This window comes from Pinus tabuliformis, chromosome 9 (assembly GCF_031772625.1).
Source record: "Pinus tabuliformis cultivar Carrire ecotype Pingquan chromosome 9, CPIR1, whole genome shotgun sequence".
Lineage (NCBI taxonomy): Eukaryota > Viridiplantae > Streptophyta > Pinopsida > Pinales > Pinaceae > Pinus > Pinus tabuliformis.
Genome location: NC_142307.1, coordinates 1,616,632,340 through 1,616,656,470, shown reverse-complemented (window position 1 = coordinate 1,616,656,470; position 24,131 = coordinate 1,616,632,340). Strand labels below are relative to the sequence as shown.

The 24,131-nt window shown below is 33.7% G+C and overlaps 1 protein-coding gene and 1 pseudogene across 1 annotated transcript; one reads left to right on the top strand and one right to left on the bottom strand.

The window, feature by feature from the left end:
* Positions 1 to 4,810: 4,810 nt before the first annotated feature.
* On the bottom strand, positions 4,811 to 6,475 carry LOC149154973 (uncharacterized). The gene is made up of 4 exons (XM_089444272.1): positions 6,422 to 6,475; positions 6,238 to 6,319; positions 4,951 to 5,174; positions 4,811 to 4,906 (listed from the first exon to the last, which is right to left on the bottom strand). The coding sequence occupies exons 1-4, from the start codon at positions 6,473 to 6,475 to the stop codon at positions 4,811 to 4,813; spliced, it is 456 nt and encodes a 151-aa protein (XP_089300398.1).
* A 1,338-nt stretch (positions 6,476 to 7,813) lies between these two features.
* LOC149154972 (alpha-dioxygenase 1-like) lies at positions 7,814 to 23,255 on the top strand (annotated as a pseudogene).
* The last annotated feature ends 876 nt before the right edge of the window (positions 23,256 to 24,131 follow it).

Here is a 24,131-nt window from a genome sequence, read left to right as displayed (position 1 = left end):
AGAGGGGAGTAGTGAGCATGAACAATAGGAGGAAGGGGCTAAGTGGGAGGGTAAAGATGCATAAAGGAGATGATAGAGGAGATAGGAGGAAAATGTGACTTAGAGGGAAAGGGAAAATGTAGTGGAATAAGGGAGAGTGGAGATGACGGGGAGAGGGGATGGACTTCTTAAATGGGTTGGGAGAGGAGAAGAGTGGATATGAAGGTTAATGGATATGGATGGGAAAGGATTGAGGGGAATAGAGAGTGGTATATAGGTGAAACAAGGAGAGGTGGGCATGAGTTGGTGCTATAAGAGAGTAAAAGGGTGGATGGGTAGGGAAGGGAGATAAGTGACACCATGAAATAGATAGGACAAGGATGGGAGATAGGTTAGACTAAGAGAGTTGGGAATGAGGGTTGGGGTTAAACAGTCAAATGGGGAGGAGATGAGAAGAGGTTGATCATTCTATAATTTCCTCATGTCCCACATAAAGGGCCATTACCAAAAACTTATACTCTAACACCAAATTTCAATTATCCATTACCAAACAAAGTGAAAAATTTTGGTTCCCACTAAAAGAAATGCATGCATGAAGCATAAAATAAATTCTTGTGCAACTAACTAAAAAAGCTAACTCATAGATGCACATTATTAAGCTTACACATCATTCATGAATTCACCAAATATAGAGTAAAAGCTTAGCATTAAATCATAAGAATTATACATGGCATTAATTTTGTAGATAAAAAAATAACCATAACACTTACATGATGTGGGAATTGTTTCCATCTAGTTACATACAAGGGTTTTTCCTCCCAAGCATAGGATTTTTATTCCATTTCTCTAAATAACAAGGCACCCTTGAGTTGGGTCTATGATTCCACAGTGAGGACTTGCTATTTTGGCTATCTATTATCCACAATAAAGAACATAATGTCCATATTTTTTACTCAAACAAAAATTCCAATCCAACAATTATTGTTCCTGATAACCTACACATCCTAAGCAATGGTATTCTCTTCTTTTACATGTGATCCCTTAGTATATCACACCCCCCTTTACAAATATGGTATATGGTCCACTAGAAAATTTATTAGTTGGGGACTCCAAGAATTTAGAGTTGTCATATAAGTGCTCACAATATCCTTCTCAATATTCTTGAGTAATTTCATCAACAATAAATTCATTAACAAGAAAAAAAATATGATTCTAAACCTATACTCATCCAAATAGAGCTACTTTTTCCATTCCTTGAATATCTAGTTCTCTTTATAATCACCAACCTCTCCTCATGCTCTCCTCTCCAAGATGAAAAAATTGTCCCTTTTTCCTACTGAAACTTTCTTTTCTTTCATGCATTCTTTGACTCTCACATTTCCCAAAAAGTGGCTACAATTAGCCCATCATAAATTAGTAATATGTATTATCTCACCAAACTCCAACATGTACCAAAAAACTATTTTGATAACTCAAAGAAGGTAAACATTAATAAAAAAAGGCTTGAATTATTAGGAATGTGTAATTATTCCCATGGGCCCCACTTTAGACCCTTGTCTTATTGGATCATAGCCCCCGAATATAACTATCCATCTTGTATCATAACCAAGGATTTGTGTTTATAAAAAAATTCAACGTACAATTTACATGCCAAGTTTGGGCCTCAACCATATCAATAAAGGCATGCTCTCCAACCCACAACAAACTATCTCATCAACCTAAACAAAATTTGCACAATAGCAATACAATTTATGGGAATTAAAATAGGGACGTTATAGTTTCCAAGGCCTTGGGCCACATCCTTTCTCAAAACCACCTAATAGTGCAGTAACATCGATAATAATAGGATAATGATACTTTCAAGAGGTGATGTGTGGTTGTTTGAGACATTTGTATTCGCCCTAGTTGGGTAGAAGATTCCTTTAGTGCCTAGCATTCTTCTTTCCACCCACAACCATGTATAAGGCATGAACACCCATACCTACTGCTAAAAATGGTTATAAATACCTATATACCCAATTAGAGGAAAATAATTCCCTTAATAAGTCATTTGTGGGGAGGAGGTGAGAGAGGGAAAGAGGGAGGTGAGATGTAACGAACTAAGGACTTGAGAAGAGGTAAAGGACTGACGGGTAAGGGAGGCAGATTGGTGGGAATAGAGGAAATGAGGGAAAATATGTAGAAGGGTGAGGATAGGAGGTGATAGCAAAATAAATGTCAATGGGAATGAGATGCAAAGCATGATGGGGGAGAAGAGAGGTAGATAGGCGAGACTAGGCTACGACGACATCATGAGGTGTAGCGAGATGGGAAAAGGGGAAGGAGATGAAAATAGGTGAAGGATAGATGGGTAGGGGAGGGGGGGGGTGGTGTGGATGAAGGAAGGAGGGAGGAGCCAATGGGAAGGGAGAGATAGGATGAATCGGAAGTTGAAGGAGAGGTGAGGAGGTAAGGGTAAGGAAGAGGGGAATGAAAAATGTTGTTTCTTAGGAGAAGGTGTAGGTGAGGTGTAGAAGGATAACTTATGTTTAAGGGCTTGGTAGAGGAGGTGAACAAAGAGAGAAAGTGGATGGACATGAGTGGAAAAGTTGAGAGAGGTAAGAAGAAGGAGGATATGTGAGACAAAGAGATGTGGGCGCAAGGGGGTCGCAGGTGCATGAGTGGAGAATGAGGAGAAAGTGAGAAGAGGAAAATAGGTGACGTGAGAAGAGGAAAAATAGAGAGATATTTGACGTGTATACACATTATTATCATGTCCATCTTAAACCCAAATCCATACGAAATTCAAATTTATTAAGGTGTAATTTTTTTTATCATTAATTTTATGCCATGTATTAATTCCTTCATATTAAAAGATTAAAAAAATTACACTTTAATAAATTTGATCCATCTTTGGTGCTTCATAGATATAGACTTAAGATAGATCTATGTTGGTTTAGTTTTTTAAATATAGTCATGGACATATGTACACACTAATTTATGATTTTATTGTTATTATTGTCCTAGACATGTGACAACATCTCCTACATACTATGTTGTAGATCATCTCACTACTATCTATGCAATGAACTATGAACACATCCTACATACTTCCAATTTTTTTAGTTTATTGTCAACCAATAAAAAAAACATTTTTCTAATATAATGGTTAAGAAAAACCATTAATAACTTATGAGCATAAATAAGTCTTTATGAATTTTCTTGTCATAAACTAAGCACACATTTTGTCATATGTTTTTATAAGAAATGTATAATTAAAAAGAAAATCTCTTTTTTATTATTATTATAATGTAATAAAATCAACAAATTTTTTTATTTCTAATTTTAATTCCAAAATATAAATGTAAATTTACTCTAAAACTAAGGTATTTTTTAGTTTAAAGTTTATTTGTATTTCTTTTTAATGGAAGTATTTTATTATTATTGTTTAAATATAACGAAAGGCTTATAAGAACATCTCTAGTATCATGGAGTCTGTTTAAAGGCTATTACAAAAATAGATGAAGAGAGAAAAAAATGAAATCCACACATAACTAGTGCAATTTTACAAATTAAATCGATTGTAAATACTAAAAGGCATTAATACATGATAAACATCAAAATACTTATTTCATGAGAGATCCCTTATTGTTATAATTAGAAAAATCAACTAAACTATAGATTTATTTTCTACGAGAGTATATCCATCTTAACCCAGAATCAACCAAAAATTGAAAGGGATCAAATCTCTAAATGTGAAAAGCTCTTGTTTAGTGCAAAGTTCTGAAAGTTTTGTTCCTCTCATAGATTGATAGATGCTTACTTAAGATAGCTCAATCTTGGTTTTTAATAATATTATTTATATTATATAAATTTCACATCTCTATATATAAAAATATTCTTATTTTTTATTTTGTTAAAACCTTGATATATCTCAAAAGTAACTATAAACATTTTACTTTTAGATTTAATTAAAAAATATTGTAAAATTAAATTAAAAAAAAAAATTATAAAATATTTTGATTATGAAATGAGTTATGGTTTTTGAGCATATGATATTGATAAACCATGATATTTATGGTATTGTAACAAAGCTTATTTACAAGTTAGTAATATATATGGTAAAATGGAGTGAATATCCATGATTAAAAATATTGTTATATGATAAGTTTATTGTAAGTATGAAATTTTTATGTGCTTATTGATTAAATTTAAATATAGTTATAAAATATTTATTTTAATTTATATGGTAAAATAAATCTTAATTCATATATATATATATATATATATATATATATATATATATATATATATCTATATATATATATATATATATATATATATATATATATATATATATATATAGATATAGATATCATTTTTTAAGTGAGAAAATTATTCTTAATTTTATTCATAAAATCAAATTTATAGTATAACAAATTGACCACCTTTTATTGTTACCATAAATCAACATGTAAATATTTGTGATATATAAAAACTACAACCTATCTTTTATATTAAGTTTTATATTGTTTTTAATTCTCCATGAAATATAACATCTGAATTTAGTCAAGAATAAAATAACACTATTTATTTCTCGATAAAATATGGCATTTAAATTTTACATAAATAAATTTGCACTAATTTTAAAAAGATTAATTGATTGTAAAGTATAAACCCTTTACATGTGAACACAAATAAATTATACTTTATAATCCTGAAAGATTAATGCTAAAAGATCAATGACCTTCATAAATATAATTAAATATATCAAAATTGTTACGTGGTACAATTTAAATAAGATAAATTTTTATTTTTTTACAAAATGGTGATTTTTCCTCTCACCTACAAACTAAGAACTTTCCACGATATTTCTGTGAACAACAAGAATCTTTATATTTTCCTTGTCAATTCGACGGTGTGGAGGGTTGAGAAGCTTTCTCATTAACTACATAATAAACGCTAATACCAGGCACAACAAAAACAACAGACCTCTGGGATTAAATTACAGGTTGCTTTCATCCACCTATTACTGCAGGACTCATTCCTCTGTAAGCAACCACTGCTTGAATATCCCAAGCCCTCAAATTGATCTATGGTCTTTCTCTTCTTATCGTTGGCGAATGACCGAATTCGTTGTTTCCTCTTCTTGGGATTCACCCGCCCTCTCACCGTTACCTTCTTCTGTGCCACATCTACCACATAGTTATGCAAATCTGCCCATCATACCACACGCCAACACAGATCAGAGTTCAGAATTAGAATTACAAAACATAATGAGCAGCAACTCACAAAAAGCATATTCATTAATGGAGAACTCAATATACAGTTATTCATCATACCACATGCCAACACAGATCAGATTTCAGAATTAGAATTACAAAAAATAATGAGCAGCAAATCAGAAAAAGCATATTCGTTAATGGAGGACTCAATATACAGTTATTCATTAATGGAATACTAAATATACAGTGACGAGTAAAGATAATTTCTGTGATTAGAATTGATTTAAAATTCATTTTTTGAATCCATCACATTGAGATTATAATGGTCTGAGTTTTTAACTGTAATTCATCAATTCATCTTCTGGACAAATGGATGAACATATGGTTCTAAACATCTGCAATTAACAAACTATAAAATGTGATTCATCTTTGTGACAAATAATAGACAATTGTCCAACCATAAAGTTCAAATTTATGATTTGAAACCTAGACAATTATCCAACCATAAAATGTGATTCATTTTTGAGACAAATAAAAAAATCGCATTTATGGTTCGAAACATAAACAATTGTCGAACCATAAAGTGTCATTCATCTTTGAGACAACCTGATGAACCACATTTATAAAATGTGATTCATCTTTGAGACAAATTGATAAACCACATTTAACATCTACCATTATAATGTCAATCCATAAAGTGTCATTCATCTTTGAGACAACCTGATGAACCACGTTTATAAAATGTGATTCATCTTTGAGACAAACTGATAAACCACATTTAACATCTACCATTATAATGTCAATCTGATAGATCCCTAAGATGAATTTCAAAGCAGAGATAATATTCAGGCATACCCAAATGATAGATCCCGAGGATGAATTTCAAAGTACAGATAATATTCAGGCATACCCAAATGATAGATCCCGAAGATGAATTTCATAGCAGAGATAATATTCAGGCATACCCAAATGAGCAACCTAAAAAAAAATAATTGGTGAACTGTTTCATGGCCAATGTCTAGATTTCTGTAATGTGGTGTAACAATTAACCTACCGTCCATTTCGGAGAGCACTTTGGAAACCCTGTCACGACACTCTAGGCAGCACATATTAGCATTCAGAACAATCACCTGAACCTACAATATTGTTATTAATATCATATAATTCAGTTCATACACACACAGATACTGAGAAATAAGGAATAATGATCGCATTAATGGAGGAGATGGGGAAATTACTCTGGGCATTGTTAAGGCCTCGGCAGAGCACAGCAGCTGAGTTGTTGGAGCCATGATTTGTGTACCTTGACTTGTAATGAGGAGCGTTTGCAGCCACTATTCTTGAATTCATATCGTTCGCCTCGCCTTCTCAGAGAGTATCATGAGTGTTATCATGCATATTCAAAGATGAGAGGACTATATGATCTGTGGACACGTTGTGTTTGAAAGCACGTTGAAATTGGCGCGGATAAGGTGCACTCGTCCCACCCTATTTTTCTATAACAAATTTGACAGTGCACTGGGAGGAATTTGTCGGTGAAAATGGTTTTAAACCTAAAGAGGAATTTGTTTGTGAAAATGGTTTTAAAACTAAAGAGAAACTGAAGATTACTGTGGGTCTGAAGATTCTCTAACAGGTTTCCATAGGATTGAACAAGCTCACTCATGGTGGAACGAGACAGGCACGCTCTTCATCCCCAGCGATTCCGCCTTTTCGCGGATGGCCAAGACGGCCAAGCCGGCGCCTCTTTCCCACAATGTTCTGCTCTACCACGCCGTCAAGCGCAAGATCGCGTGGAAACATATGGAGGCACTCCTGGCTGGCACGGCGCTCCAGACTTTCTTGGAGTATCGGTGCCTCTTTCTCTGCAGGACCAGCAAGTGGTGGCCTCTGCGTAGTGGCCAAGAACCATCCCGCCACCAACCGCACCGCCTTGCCCCACTCGAATATTTACGCCGACCCTGCTCTCTCCATACCAATTCTAGAGTTCTTATGTCGACGATAATGGGCATAGTTCGCATAGAGCTTTGGGTTTTTGAATAAAATGAAGGTGCGGTTGGTTTTTCAGAGTGATTTCAAATTTGAATTTTATTCGCCCAGTTACAATGGCGTGGTTGGTTTTTCAGAGCGATTTCAAATTTGAATTTTATTCGCCCACGCACAATCTCATGTATGCTCCATGCCATAACCTCCAAACAAATGGCGTACTGTCAACACAATTTCTAGGATCTATCATGCGCATGGTGGATCATGTGGCATCGACATAAGCCATGGTTGATGAATGCAAATACATACCAACACATTCTTTTATTAATCAGAATCTGTTAGCCGGAGAAATGATGCACACCAGTCGACAACCAAAGCCGATGTCAGAACCCATCTCCCGAGACTGTCCTTAGAGTCTCTTAATGGATCTATAAGGGTAGAAATAGGCGTTGCCGAGTATGACAGTTGAAGCTCCTAGTGGATGGTCGGGCCGCATGTGGAGAGGCACGTTGTGCACATTTGATGAGGACGGAAGATGGAAATGCACCATCGGCGACTGTGAGGGGGTCGCTCCTGTGCAATGGCAACAACGCAGAGCCCCCTGTGACGCTGGGGGAATTGCATTGAGATAAGGAGCTGACGATATGAAGCTGATGATCACATTTGTAAGTTTATGCCGGGGTGGCGGAGGGTCGCTCCTGTGCAATGTCAACAACGCGGAGCCCCATGCGTCACTGGCAGAATTCACATTGGGCGAAGGATCTCACGATATGAGGCTGACGATCACATTTGTAAGTTCATGGATGTGGGCGGTGGCTTTGTTCTGAATTTTGAATGACTCCATTCTAGGTTTCAACTACTCTGGTCTCAGCCCTCTATATAAAGGCCTCCAATGTTCTTTCTTCCAGCGCAGAGAGCATTCCCCTCCTCTTCAATCTTGCGTATTAATTGCAGTTGTATTCTGTTTGAGATCATGCGTTTGCTTGACCGGAACCTTGTCTCCCAATATTCAAGATTGACTTTCATAGACAGGCTCCTCTTCCTAGTAAGTATCACCATGAAATGAAATGTTGTAAATGTAGAATACTGAATGAATGAGGGGTTATGAACTTGGTTTTTTTTTGTTTTTTGGTAATGTGAAGATTATACATTTGGTGGATCGATTCTATGCATGGCATAGATTACTTGTCTGCCTAGAACTCCTATAACTGAAGATAAGGCGGTCATTGCACCAGCGTTATAATCTTATCTACGTGGGAACTACGGCAGTGCAGGGAGGAAGGGAGGAAGATATAATGCAGTGGATAGAACTCCCGAATCTCAGTGATCAAATTTGAAGGGCAGGTCTTAATTTCATTTAGAAGGGCACACATTCAGGTCACACTTCCATAATGAAAAGCATTAAAAAAAAAGAGCAATTCAATTGACAATAGTAAATTATTTTCAAATTTCTTTTTATTTTTTCACAAACGAAAAGATAATACTATGTCAAAGGTTGCATTAATAAATGCATTACTCTTACACATGTGTGATTGAGAAATGTAACCACATAAGATCATATTGCAGAGGCCTTGAACTCAACAACAATTGAACCAACTATAGGGACAAAATCATAGTTGGGAAACTGCATATGAGTACAAAAAATAAACATATAGAAATAATTACATCTGAATGAAATTGAAATAAAAATAAAAATATGAAGAAACAAAAATATTTATATTAAAAGTATATGGAAGGTCTCATTTATAAAATTAAAAATAAATTCTAGCTTATATAGGAGGTATCATTGTAATTCTAGCTTATAAACTTCAGATTTGACCAAATCACTATTTTATTGTCTATTAAAACTCTTTTGGAAAGCTGAGACTTCCAATATTTTCACATCTCAAATTATTGGAACTACAGTCCCTAGACTTGGCCGCAAATTTGATCTAAGATAACTTCTTCTTTCAATTATAAAACTTTGACAGTTGTGGTCCTCCAGCTTAAGATATCTTGTGCAATATCCTGCAATGATTACATTCAATATGCGTCAGAAAAATTTACATGCAAACTTGAAAAATATGGTTATGCTTTCATTTACAAAAGTCAAATGATATAAAACTAAAAAATTTCACTTACCAAAATGGTTCATTAAAGTGCTTGATAGAACAAGACAATGATGTTAATAAACACTGAAACTTAGTAGTTCTTCCAATATATTTTCATAATGGAAGAGGTTTTCAAGTTTTCATCTCTTTCCATTCATCATAAATAGCATCCCAATCTACCTCATTTAGAGCATGAGGTGCACTGAGAGAGATAAACATTAACATATCCAATGTTTTTAAAGGAAGTCTTGACCTATACTCATTTTTTATCCGATTTAATTTTGAAAAACCTCTTTCACAAACTGTTGTACTAGCCTGAATAACAAGAATTGCTTGCCATAGCTGCATTAAGCAAGGAAATCCTTCAAACCATTCAATTTCACCTCCACATAGATCCCATGCTCCAAACATATGCTTTTTTAGGTAAGATTTATACATAGTACATATAAATTCATCTATTACACCCATACATTTAATGTTGTCCACAACAAGCAAGCCCCCAGCACTAAATTTTTCACATAAACATGTCAACCATCTTTTTGTTTGAGAGTCTCTGTCATCCATATCCTCATAATAATTACAAGGACTAAAAACCTTAGCTACATTAAAAATAGGTAAATCTGTGAACCTTGCATTTAGAGAGTCAATCACCTTCATTACAAAAGCCTTTCCCAGCATAATGCAGTCATCTAGTGTCCTTGATCTTTGTGACTTTGGTAAAATCTCAAACCTCAATTCATGTACATGTACTATACTTGTGCAATCTGCAAACTCAAGAGTTCCTTGTTGTGTTTTACTTAAAAAGGATGATGTGTGCATTGCACCTGCCCCAAATGTGCCTCTTAGAAATCGCTTATGAAGCAAGCTAATAGTGATATCCAAAGTTGTTCCAATAGATGTAATGTCAACATGATCCTCTTGAAACTTTTGATTCAACTTATTTAACTCAATAAGCACATCTGCAAGTAAGTGGATGCAAAATTGAACTTGAAATATTGTAGCCATATCATACATTTTTTTCTCCACTAACTCTCAGTCTCTTAACAAAGCAAGCATGAGCTTAACGAGTCTTTCCATGACTTTTTCTCTAGAAAGCCATCTAATATGATGAATTTGTAACACTTTTAGCCTTGTGATTTGAAATGACTCCATTAGCTCTTTCAATTCTCCATGTCTTTTAGTAGATTTCCCTAACCATGAATAGATATTGTTTGCAAACTTATCAATAGCTTGCAACTCTTCAAAATAAGATAAAGCATCATTAGCTGCTAATGCTTTTCAATGAGCTATACATTGGATATCTACTAAATGAAGGGAATGTCGACGAAGCTTAGTAGATAAACCTTCACAAATACCCCTCATGGATGATGCTCCATTAGATCCAATTCCAACTAACTTGTTCATGGATAGATTCATGTCTGCTAAAAGAGATGTCACAGCATCATACATAGACTGTGATGTTCCATCCCTAATTTGTAGCAATTGTATGAATTTTTTAGCACATGGAACTCTTCCTTCATTGGTCAAATATGTAATATAAACAATAAAATGTTGCACCATAGTCCGATCAGTGATTTCATCAACTAAAAGTGAGTAATATCAACTTTGGAAAATCTCATCTTTTAATTTTTTCCAATATACCTCCTTAACAGCTTCTAGAAAGTCTTTTCCAGATGTTGTATTTGTATATGCTGAGTATTCATCTGTTAGAGGCATGTGAGGAGTGTTTTTATACCTATTCAAGTCACAAATTGGCTTATATATTTCCAAAGGTAAATCATGTATTGCAAGAAAATACATGTTCTCAATAATTGATATAATTCTCTCTTTCTAAGCATCAACCATTAGTTCTACATGTTTTGTAATTGGAAGAGTACTCCATTTACTTTCTTCCTCTACAAGTTGCAAAGAAAATTTATGAGTCTCTGATGTTGCATGGATGTTTAAAGCACTAACTTGAAGGGTTGTGCTTCCATCTTTAGCAAATGGAGTTTCCCTTTTAAATTTTACACACCATGAACATTTTATCCTTTCAACACCATTAAAATCTTTTACAACATAATCCCATGGAAATCTCAGCTTCCATTTGGACTTGAATGTTCTTTTGTACCTCTTGGATGTTGGTTCCTCTTCAAGAAGTTCTGCACTATTTGATTCATGGTCCTCATCCACATGATCATATACTTCATTTTAAGAAATATGCAGTTGATTAGAACATTGAGAGATACCAAATGCATCAGAAAGTGAAAGTTGTTTCAAATCCTTTTTGGGGCGACCAAGAGGTGGCATTTTATACCTATAATCAACAAAACAAGAAATATAAAAATATAAATTTATATAAAAATACATAATATTATTTGAAAATAAGACAATATACAACAAAATTCATATGAAAACTAATGAAAAGAAACAAATAGATCTCACACACATAGGTCTATTGATCATTGAAAATTAAAATGAACATTGATCTTCATGGAAGGTTATGCACATTGCCATCACCAAAATGAAATTTCTTCTATAACAAGGAATATCTCAAATTGTTTTTCAGTAACTGTAATGTAGAAGGCATCACGATTCACAAGGACAAGAATCACAAAAAATGGGATTCACAAAACACACCAACAGTTAGCAGTTCGAGTGGGGCAAGTCTATGCAGCATGCGTCATGTATGGATACTTCTTGAGAAGAGTTGACAAACACTTCCAATTAGAGAAGAGCATGAAGATGCTTCCTTTTGTCTCAAATGAAGAAAGTGATGCTTAGCAGTTGAATTACACCCACCCATAATTAGAAGGTAGAAATTGGAAAGATAATTCAACTATACAAGGTGGTGTGGCTGGATAATAAATAATGAATAAAAATCACGCACAATTATCTCCCAACACTGCTAACACCAGATGATTAGGATAGCCATGAATATTCACATGCATGGTTCCATGATTGTTATGTATGTTAACAACTACATATGGTTGACAGTGGAGGTGGGAAACTAGAAGTCCACATTTCAATGCTCAACAACTATACATTTCAATGTTATAGTTCTAATTACATCACACATCAAATTACAGTCATGCCCGTGTGTACATTTAAATGTTATGGTTCTAATTACATCTCAGATAAAATTACAAACATGAAAGAGTGTGCATTTCAATTGTTTCAATTACTCTTATTGTGTGTTTTGCTTTGGGAAAATAAAAACAACAAATGCCTCTCTCTCTCTCAGTTGTTACATGCCTTTATTAGTGGAATATTTTTCTTCATCTATTTATCCTTCTTTTATACAATAAAAAAAATGCATTGAACAATGTACAATGGTTTGGGATGTTTCAAATCATTCCATTGCATCTCAAGTCAACTTGTTCTAATGAACATAATATTGACTAGTCAACACATATAAACATATTATCATATGACATTGTAAAGCCATCACTCATTCTATCTTATTAATTATTATTGTCCTATATGGATTTATATCTATTGTTTTTCATATGTTGGATTTCTCTATAATAAACTAACATTATTCATTTCACTATTGCAAACATGTGATATTAGATGTCTCTACGATTAAAATATAGGTAGATATACTTTGATCAATGTCATTATTGTATAGGGATTTAAACAATACTTTGATTGATTGAATAACTTCCAATTTTTTTATCCTTCAAAATGCTTGTTTATATTTTTGTAAGAATAAATAAAGTGAATGAACAATAACCAATGCACTCATGAGTGTGAGTTTTTCTAGTGTAATTAAATTGCTTTGTATATCATGACCAAAAACTTCTATTTCTACTCTAAAATATAACATTTTAAATTTCTTTGTTTAATTTAAAAAGATATAAAAATTTTATTTTCTTACTTCTTGATTTATAAAACTAAAATCCATATTACATTTAGTAAAAAAGATGATTGACATATTAAAAAACAAAAACAAAAAATGGTTGTTAAATCTTTTCCACTTATATCTTATTATTCTCTTTTTACTCATTATTCTTCTATGTTCATTTCATTAACTAAACTTTTATCTTCAAAATAAGTTATTATGAGAGACAATTGATTCTAAATCTCTTTACCCTTAACTTTATTGGCAATGAAATTGATAATCTTTCAATGTTTGTTCCCCTTAAATATCTTATATTGTGCTATTATTAAATCAATTTATGTATCACTTTGGTCTAGCTTCATGAATTAGAGTTTGGGATACATAATTCATTTGGGATACAATGTTAATGAAATTGATAATCTTTCAATGTTTGGTCCCTTTAAATCTCTTATATTGCGCTATTATTAAATCAATCAATGTATCACTTTGGTAGGGGTTCACCAATTAGACTTTGGGATATTATGTTTTGGAGCATACATTCATAGTCAACACAATGTATGAGAAAAATTAATGGCCACTCATTTGAAATTATTATTAATTCTTATAAATTGAATAAATTAAGCTTAATTGTAGCTAGGAGAATGAGGTGTTTTTGCATTTAAATTGAATTAACGAGATGTATGACTTATGTGTCTAAATTAAAATGAGTATGGAAATTTTAAAGACCGAAAATTTTCTTCAAATTGAACACGGAAAATTTGAAGGATGGAAAAAAATTTCCAAGTTTAAAAATGTTAGAAAATATTATTAATCCTTAATATTAAGCTAAAAAATGTTTAGCAATATTTTTGTAAGAATACTAAAATTTTTAATGATTTTATAGTCTCTAAATTTTTGGCGGTTATTAAGATAAAATAAATAAATAAATTATAGTATAAAATTTAGGCGAATCATTTTTAGAATAAACGGAAATTGGCAAATCTTTTTTTTTGAGAAAACCATGGAAAATTAGCTCACTTGGAAACATTAGCCCCTATAATTTTCCTTGAAAAAATGACAAAAAAATTCATCTACGTTTAATGTCAATATTACAATAATAAAAAAAAATCACTTGAATACATTAAAAATATATCATAGATTCATCTTAACCTAGTCCAAAATTATATCATAGATTCATCTTAACTTAGTCCAAAATTATCATCAATATATTATTAGGCATTAAGCTAATTCTATAATATAACAAATATTCATTAAAAAAAATTCACAAAATTAAAAAAGCCTCTATAATTTTTTTAAATAATTAATTTATAACTAATATTTAATAAATCTAAAATTAAACAAAACATTTACTCTCATTTACATATTTTTATTCTAACTTTATATTTTTTATTAATATATATTAATAACATAGAAATATATATTAATAACATATTTGTAACATTCCATTAAAAAAAATTCACGTAAAATTCGGAACAAATCTTTATAAATATAAAACATTTTTATTTTTTAAATCTAATGTCTCTTTAGTTCAACTTTTTCTAATTTCCTATCTAGGTATATCAATCTTATAATTGTGTGCTTTTGGACCACTAGTACATATAAAAGGAATAAGGAATAGTGTTTGCACAACACATGTATATCCTATTTATTTTTACAATTTTATTTATCTTTACCATTTGTAATTTTGAAAAATACATTTTGCTGGCAAAAGTTTTAATTATACATGTTAAAGTTATTAATAAATGGTTATTTTTATTTAAATTATAGTTTTTTTTAGAAAACCGATCAAATTATTGATTTTTTTTCTTGTCCATAAATAAAGAAACTAACAATAAATTGACCTCTTTCTTATTTATCCAATTTTAAAATACTCCTTGAACCAAAATAAAAATAAATAGATTAGAAATTAAGAGTAAATATGATGAATAATGAGTCTGGAGTATGTTGTAAAACTGCTCCTGTTTGAGTAAGAACTCGTCTTCTTTGGACGTAAGGAAAGAGGTTAACGACCCCAAACCCAGTGGCATCTGGCAAGGGTGAAAGCCTACCACCAGCGGGTTATTTCAGGTGGCGTGGTTTTCCTTAAATAACTGTGATGAGTCCTTTGAGAATCGCAGCCAGAGATAGCTGTCCTGGCTTCTGATTTGACAACTAAATTATAATAAATTTTCCACTTGTATAAAACTGTATTATTTATAAAACTATATTGTAATAAATACATATACCATTTATCTTGATTTTTTAAAATAGATTAAGATAGAAATAACGTGACACGTCCTCCTCCCGGTTAAAAAGTTTAGATTAAGATAGAAATAACGCGCTCCCTATTAAAAAGTTAAAAAGTTATGTTAGACCACTTATCAACCCATTTTTTTGGTCTGTAACATAGATGGCAAACCTATGGCATTACGGAAGTTGATCTGGATTGTATCACCAAATATTCCTACCCTGCTTAAAATCTCCAATCCTCATTCATTATTTTCCTGGCCAGTCAAGCGATTCCAACCAAATCGCTTGAAACAATTTTGCGGCCTAACACTGCGTGCTGAATATTGAGACTTTGTTCAACTCAGGATGGGATCGTATGAATCCCAATGCTTGTGGGACGAGTATTTTGGACAGGATGCTCAGTTGGGTCACTGATACTCATAGTGGTGGGCGTTGCAAACTATCTGGTCCATAGAAATTCTTCGTCACACATGCACCATCATACTTTCACTGTATGTTTTTGTTTAAAACAACGACTCTCTAATGCTATTTGTGATGTCTTCTTGTTCTGGTAACTCTCTATTGATATAGTGGGAAAATTTTATATAATATTTCTGAGTGAAAGGAGATGAATAAACTAATGGGCATATATCAAACTATGATTTGAACTAAATTTCGTCTCATTATATTATTACAATCTCAATTTATTGGAGCAGATTGAAATCACCCCTATTTAGAGATTATCCCAGTTGCATGATATAGTCACTATAAATGGCCAGTTACCAGAACCAACTCTCTTTTGTAAGCAATGGGGACAGTGTGGGATTCCACTATTCACTTGTTTGTCCTCATTTATTCAATATCCCTTAATTAGAATATGGTGATTCAATCTTTGGTGAAGTTAATTTAATTCAAATTTACTGCGGGCAGATTTTTGGAGATTCAATTTTTTATATTGATTGCAGATTATATCTTATTCAATTCAAATTTACTATTTACCACTGTTATAGATTCCTGGAATATCCACTTCAATTTAAATCTACCATCTATTAACTTATATCCATTACAGATTCTTAAAATATCAGATTCAATTCAAATCTACCATCTCTTTGGAGATTCAATTTTTTATATTGATTGCAGATTATATCTTATTCAATTCAAATTTACTATTTACCACTATTATAGATTCCTGGAATATCCACTTCAATTCAAATCTACCATCTATTAACTTATATCCATTACAGATTCTTAAAATATCAGATTCAATTCAAATCTACCATCTCTTAAAATTGCAGATATTGATTGTAAAAATGAATCTAGCCATTTTCGAAGTCCCTATTGCCTTTGATATGTGCATAAATAAGTCTTGTGTATAATTTCAATGAACAAAAATAATTTCAGCAAACAAGAATACTTTATGCTGAATATCCCTTGAAATTGACTTCTTAACCTCTCAGTGTTTTAAACTCGTAGAAAAGGATAATTCGTTGGGGTGTTAACCTACCTCTTTGACTATATGAAAGAAATAATGTAAAGCTAAGAGTGATAGATATTCCAATCATGATAGGCATGGAATACACCAACTACATACGTGTTGGACCGATGTACATGAGTATATTACACAGTGCCCAATTCAACCGGGTGGAAATTACACATACAGATTCATCATTGTTGATCAGGAAGGAACCTTGTGGTGGCACGCTCATGTCTCATGGCTCCAAGCTACGGTCCATGGAGCAATCGTGATCTATCCAAAGAAACGCAGTTCATATCCTTTTCCTAAACCCGAAGAGGAAACTACAATCGTTTTAGGTGAGTGCTAGCCTAAGCTAGATCTAGTCCTAAAAAAAACGTAAAAGGGAAAAAAAACTTTACATGTGTTTTAATAATAGGAGAATGGTGGAACAACAACCCCATGGATGTTGTGTATAAGGTAGGTTTGATATGAGCCGCAACTAATATATCGGATGCATTTACCATTAATGGATAGCCAGGAGACCTATATCCCTGCTCCAGTTCAGATAAGGATTAATTTTTTTGGAAATTTTTGTGACCAGAACGTTCAAGCTAATATACAAGTAGCTCAATTAAATTTAAGTTTATTGCATGAATGAAAAAATTCAGTAAAATTCTAAACAGGTTTAGGATTCAACAAAAGAGTGTACAAAGGTGTATATGTTTTTGGTATCTCCTTTTTTAATATGAAAACATACCAGGAATTGGGAATCCGCAAACAAATCAAATCCAGTATGTTAGGAAGTCTGTTGAATGCGCTCCTCTCCAAGCATAAATCATGCTTAAACCTTGCTTGACAGGTGTTTTTTGAATGATGAATCTATGCTCCTCTCCAGCTTAAATCGTCGTCAAACCTTGCTTTGGGCAACCCTCAGGCACAACCCAGTGAAATTACAGACCTAATACATGGCCCATATTGACATCTAGTCGCTCTCAATTGAAACTATCAAATGTAATGGTATCAAAGGGTAATTGTGACAATAATTAATAAGAACTTCCATCATATGCACAATTAGAAAAAACAACTCAAAAAGAAACTATTGTTTTTGAAATGGGAGCAACTCAGAAACTACCAAATGTATGGTATCAAAAGGTAATTGTGACATAATAATTAATGTTATAACGTTGATACCACTTTTATAGATCTAACCCAAAAATATGTGATAATAGAAATAAACCCAAGAATAATAAGATTGAAATTGATAAAAATGATTATTTATTGATCAAACCCTTAAGGTAGGGCAACACCATACATTCACTCCTTAAAGAAGGAGAACACTCCACAAGCCATATGCTTGTTCATACAATAATCCTTGACGTGGAGTCTCTAGCCTCTATATAGGCCTCATACATACAATACCATGGGTCATTACCATGGTTCCCTCATACCATCAACTAATACCATGGGCCCATTACATTATTATTAACTACTCGTGGTCCCTTACATGATATGGGTTAACCACCTTATTTATTACTATGGCCCATCCCATTATTACATTATTACCTTGGGTACCTCCCTTGGTACCCCATATTATCCCCCCTAGGTATATAACATTCCACCCTCCTTAGCATGTTTCGTCCCCGAAACATGGGAAGAATACAAATAATAAGATCTACTCAAAAGAGTAGTCCACTGGTACCATGCACATGGATCTAACCATCCAAGAGAGAGGTGAACCCTCGATCTCGTTGGTGCCTCGCTCGCTTGAGATGAAAGTTGACCGTAGTAGCTCTTCTGTGTTGATGTGTAGTAGGTGGATCTTTGATCCTCTCTCTCTGTCCTGCGGGGGTGTTGTACCAGAGCACTTTCTTGGGCACAAAAGTGGAGAATTGTTTTTATTTTTTGCAGGATTTCGGGGGCGGCGAGTTTGCAGATCATATCTATATATTTTGGTGCAATCTCTACAAAATCTAATAGCAGATCTAGATTCTTTGTTAAAAAATAGCCGAATTCAAAAAAAAAAAGGTTGAATCGGTGTCCGGATGAAGGAGATATCGGTGATCTAAAAATCAGTGGGGTTGCAGACAATTTTTCAGGGCAGCGAGTTTGCGGCGTAGATATGGACGTTCTGGTGCAAGATCTGCAAAATATAATTGTATATTTGGATTCTATGTGAAAAAATAGCCAATTTAAAAATAAAAATAAATCGGTCGAATCGGAGTCCGGATGAGGGAGATATAGTTGATTTAAAATCAGCTCGTTTTGCAGAAATTTTGGTGATAGCGGGAGAGTTGTAGAGCAGATCTGAAATTCCAGTGCCTGGATCAAAATTTCTATCACATGGGTAAATGCAGAATGATTGTTCCATTTCTGAAAACAGGTCATAATAGGGATTCTGAGCAATATTGACTAAACTGTGACAATTTCAAATTTTCACCAAGTTTTTTCAAAACCCTCTTCATGGTGGGTCTAGGTTTTACAGGAAAAGATAATGGTCCTACTATTGAAGAATATATAAAAAGACAGAAATCATTATGGAAAAACAATTGGAAATGGTGGGTAGTGGAACTATTTAGAGAGGAGGCAGCCACATGGTGGGGATTACTTAACAAAATGAAGTGTTACAACCTGCCCGATGAAGAATTTGGAAAATTACTTATAGACAGATGGTCTCATGCCAGAAAACAAGCTAAGGAGAAACATATGGGGCTATTTCATACTGGTATATTCTTATTGCAGGTTCATGGATTGATTTAGAAAGAGAAGATCATTGTTTCTATAAATCCTAGTTGCAAGCATAATTTCATCAATGTTAATTTGGCAAACAAATTGCAAGTTCCAGCAAAACAAATTGAAAATACACAGATTGATGATGAGGATGTTCAAATTTATAAGGATTTGAAGCTTTCTATGGATAAGTATGTGTTGCATGGTGATTTTTATACTTCAGAGATGGATAATATGTATGTTGTTTTGGGATATCCTTGGATGGAATCTGTGGGTACTATCAATATTAATGTGCAAAACAAATTCCTGAAGCTATGGCATAAAAAGAAGAAAATTACATTACAGGATATTTCCATCAATAAACAGGTAGAGTCCACAAACGTTGAAGCAGAAGATGTTCCAGAGTCTGACATATTAGATGATGAGCCAGTGATGATAGACAATCAAACACAAACAGAGGCTGAAGCAGAAAAGGTTATAGGTACATCATATGAGAGCTCAGTGGTTGAAATCATATTGGAAAAGAAGACACCACAACAGGCACCACAGCGGGGTGAATTAAAGAAAAAGATACCGTGGGTTAAAACTTCAACATATCATCACCCACATCACCCCGCAAAAAAACAACCAACAAGATGGCAACCAATTAGCCACAAGGACAACAACCCCCGTATGACAGATAGCGAGGAGCGAAGATCCACTTACTATATATCAACACAGAAGAGCTACCATAGTCAACTTCCATCTCAAGCGAGCGAGGCATCAGCGAGATCGAGGGTCCACCTTTCTCTTGGATGGCTAGATGTACGTGCATGGTATCAGTGGACTACTATTTTGAGTAGATCTTATTATTTGTGTTATTCCCATGTTTCGGGGACGAAACATGCTAAGGGGGGTGGAGTGTTATATACATATGGGGGATAATATGGAATACCAAGGGAGGTATCCAAGATAATAATATAATAATGAGATGGCCCATAGTAATAAATAAGGTGGTTAACCCATATCATGTAAGAGACCACAAGTAGTTAATAATAATGTAATGGGCCCATGGTATTAGTTGATGGTATGAGGGAACCATGGTAATGACCCATGGTATTGTATGTATGAGGCCTATATAGAGCCTAGAGACTCCATGTCAAGGAATAGTGTCAAGAATTATTGTATGAACAGGCATATGGCTTGTGGAGTGTTCTCCTTCCTTAAGAAGTGAATGTATGGTGTTGCCCTACCTTAAGGGTTTGATCAATAAAGAATCATTTCATATTATTTCTGGGTTTATTTGCATTGTCGTATATTTTCATATCAATCTATAATATTTTTGGATCAGATCTATAACAATTAATAAGAACTTACATCATATGCACAATTAGAAAAAACAACTCAAAAGGAAACTGTTATTTTTGAAATGGGAGTTTCTGAAATGGGATTTAAGTTTTAACATGAAAAGAAATTTACAAATTCAACATTCCTAAAATTCTAATTTCAGAAAAAAAAAAGAAATTTAAAAAAATGTCAGTCCTACTTAAAAAATTTTAAGATATTATTCCAATTTTTTTTTAATGACAAAAATCAATTTTTAAATTTTTTTTGACTAGTAAAATTTTTTCCCTACTTCTTTAACGTGCCAAAGACCCTTTAAAGGGCTCTGACGTGTTCAACGTTTTCAATCACAATTTTCAATGCAAATATCAGAAATTATATAACATTAACTTTATGTTAGCATATGCTCTCTGTTAAACTTTTTTGAGTATATTTTCTGGTATAATTTGCCTAGAATTTTGTAGTGATTTTGTTAGAATCATAAATTTGAGGAGTGCATTTTTTACAATCTAACCGTTCTCAAGCTTTTCAGGTACCGGAATTATATATAGTAAAAAAAAAATATTAGTTTAAACAGATTTGATCACGGTTTTTTCACTTCCAAAAAAAATCTGACAAATAGAAAACACCATATATTTTATATTTATACCAGAAATTATATAACATTAACATTAATATTAAATTATATAACATTAACATTAATTAATATTAATTTAAACAGATTTGATCACGGTTTTTTCACTTCCAAAAAAAATCTGACAAATAGAAAACACCATATATTTTATATTTATACCAGAAATTATATAACATTAACATTAATTCATGATTTTTCAGGCAAAGTTAAGCGCCCCACCCAACGTTGCACCGCAATGTCCGCTAAAGGCATTCAAATTATTGGAAGGCAAAGCAGTGCCTACTGGTAGCTGTGACATCAAAACAGGATCACGAAATAGGAGGACCGCCTGGTGGTAAGAAAACCTGCCTTCTTCTTCACGACAGCGACGGAATTGCCCTCTCTGGAGATGATCGTAATTCGTGGGCAGGGGTGTCAGTTATGCAGGCTCTCTTTATCCAAGAACATAATTCCGTTTGCGACATGTTGAAGGTAATTATATTTTATTGCAGAAACTCTCAATAATCCAATCTAACTTATAGAATACTATGGATGTTACTTGACTATGACCATTGATTATGAAAGCTTTTCATTGAAATTCACATCTGGACCCTCATGTTAGAGAATATTTCAGCACTAAGATCAATCTCATTGCAGACTAATATAATTTGGTCAACTAATTTATAAATGCAGCTTCACTATATTGGTATGAGCGATGAGGATCTGTATCGCCATGCAAGATTAGTGACTTCAGCCGTGATAGCCAAGATCCACGCCATTGACTGGACGGTGGAGCTCATCAAAACGGACACCCTCCTTGCTGGAATGAACGCCAATTGGTACATATTACATATTGTTTTACACAGCTTGCAATCTTGAAATTTAAGGCAAAGGGCTAAAATATCAGAGCTAAAACATAAAGGAATTCGTATTTTTTTATAAAATGTTTAAATACAGGCTTTCTTCTTATTAATGAACGAAGCTTTCACTATGTGCAGGTATGGGTTATTGGGTAAGAAGGTGAAGAACATCTTTGGTCACACTGGAAGTTCTGTTCTGAGCGGCTATATAGGAATGCCGAAGCCTCAGAATCATGGGGTCCCATACTCTCTCACTGAGGAATTTGTGGGTGTCTATCGAATGCAGTCTGTTGCCAGACAGCATCCTCGTCAGGGACATTGATGGAGCTCCAGTGGACAACAAAACCCCTCCAATTCTCAAAGAGTGAGTTGAGTTTACAGCATCACTTAGATTGGAACTCTGTTCACATTCTGGTTATTTTGTAAGTAGTTCGAACTTTAGACTATGATAAAAGCAAATCGTAGTTAAATATCCGGTGTCATCCATTCATGTGACTCACAGGATATATTCCAGGAGAAGAAACGTTATCAGATATTGGTAAGGAATGTCACATTGTATCAATGGGGATCAAGCCTGTGGGGCCCTTAATCTGTGGAACTACCCTCTACGGATGAGAGACATTGTCGCTCAGGACCCCGATGGAAATGAGAGACCATATCCTGTAGACATGCCCGCACTAGAGAGTAAAAAATTTATTACTTTAGTTACTGGTTGCACTCTTCTTTTCTTTTTTTTAATTTCATCCTATTTTAAATTTGTTAAATTAAAATGTGAAGTAGCAGATTTGATAGAGTGTACTTTTTCAGTTTATTGTGATAGGGAGAGGAGCATAGCAAGATACAATATTTTCCGGCCGAATATGCTGATGATTCCCATCTCAAAATGGGAAGACCTCACAGACGATAAGGAGGCCATCCAAATGTTGAAAGAGGTCTATGATGACGACGTTGAACTTCTAGATCTACAGGTCGGCCTCATGGCATGAGACCTCTTTATTCTTTCTTTCTTTCATTGTGTATGTTTTACCTAAGCGCCAATTGGTGTTGCATTTTTGTTGCAAGTGCTGTTGTTGAATAAAGAAATGTATTGTACTCCCTTTTCTTGGAGACCTTGCAAAAGTTTCGGTGAGCGTAATCGGAGCAATGAAAGAACTAGTTATGTGTATTTTGTGGTTACCATAAGCAGTTGGCTTAGCTCCACCACGAACTAACTTAACTCAATGTGTTCAGTACAAAACATCTATTCACTTAGTGTTGACTAGATAAATGAAAGAACTAGTTATGTGTACATCCTGGGATCCACCAACTGTGAATCTAAATTTGTCATTTTCTTCAAATTAGTAATCATGGGTGTGGCCATTGGTTTTCAACCCTCCATCTAAAACCTCTTCGCGTACTTATCCCACCTAAGGAAAAACTCCCATGGTCTCTACCAAACCACCATAGCTAAGAACTAATGCATCATCCTAGTGTCATTCATCTTGAATTCAATTTCCATGTTGGGCTACTCTACACCTATTAAAGAAAATTCATATACACACAACACCAAGGTAAATAGATAGGTATGAACAAATATGTAATATAAGTTAAGAGTTTGTTTCACTTTTGGTGAAGCCCATAATGTGTAAACATGCACCAATCATAGAATAATATGTTTTTAATGCCCACTAGAGTCCATATAAGGAGTGATCAAGCGTACACGCATTGGAATCCCTCCCATTTAACTCAAATCCCTGAGATTTCTCTATGGACACTTCTTCCCCAATGATCACATTAAGGAAAGGTGTCATCTTTAGGGAGCAAAACCAAATAGTGGAAAATCTCATGAAGTTTGCTTCCTATTGAATCACAATACCATAATT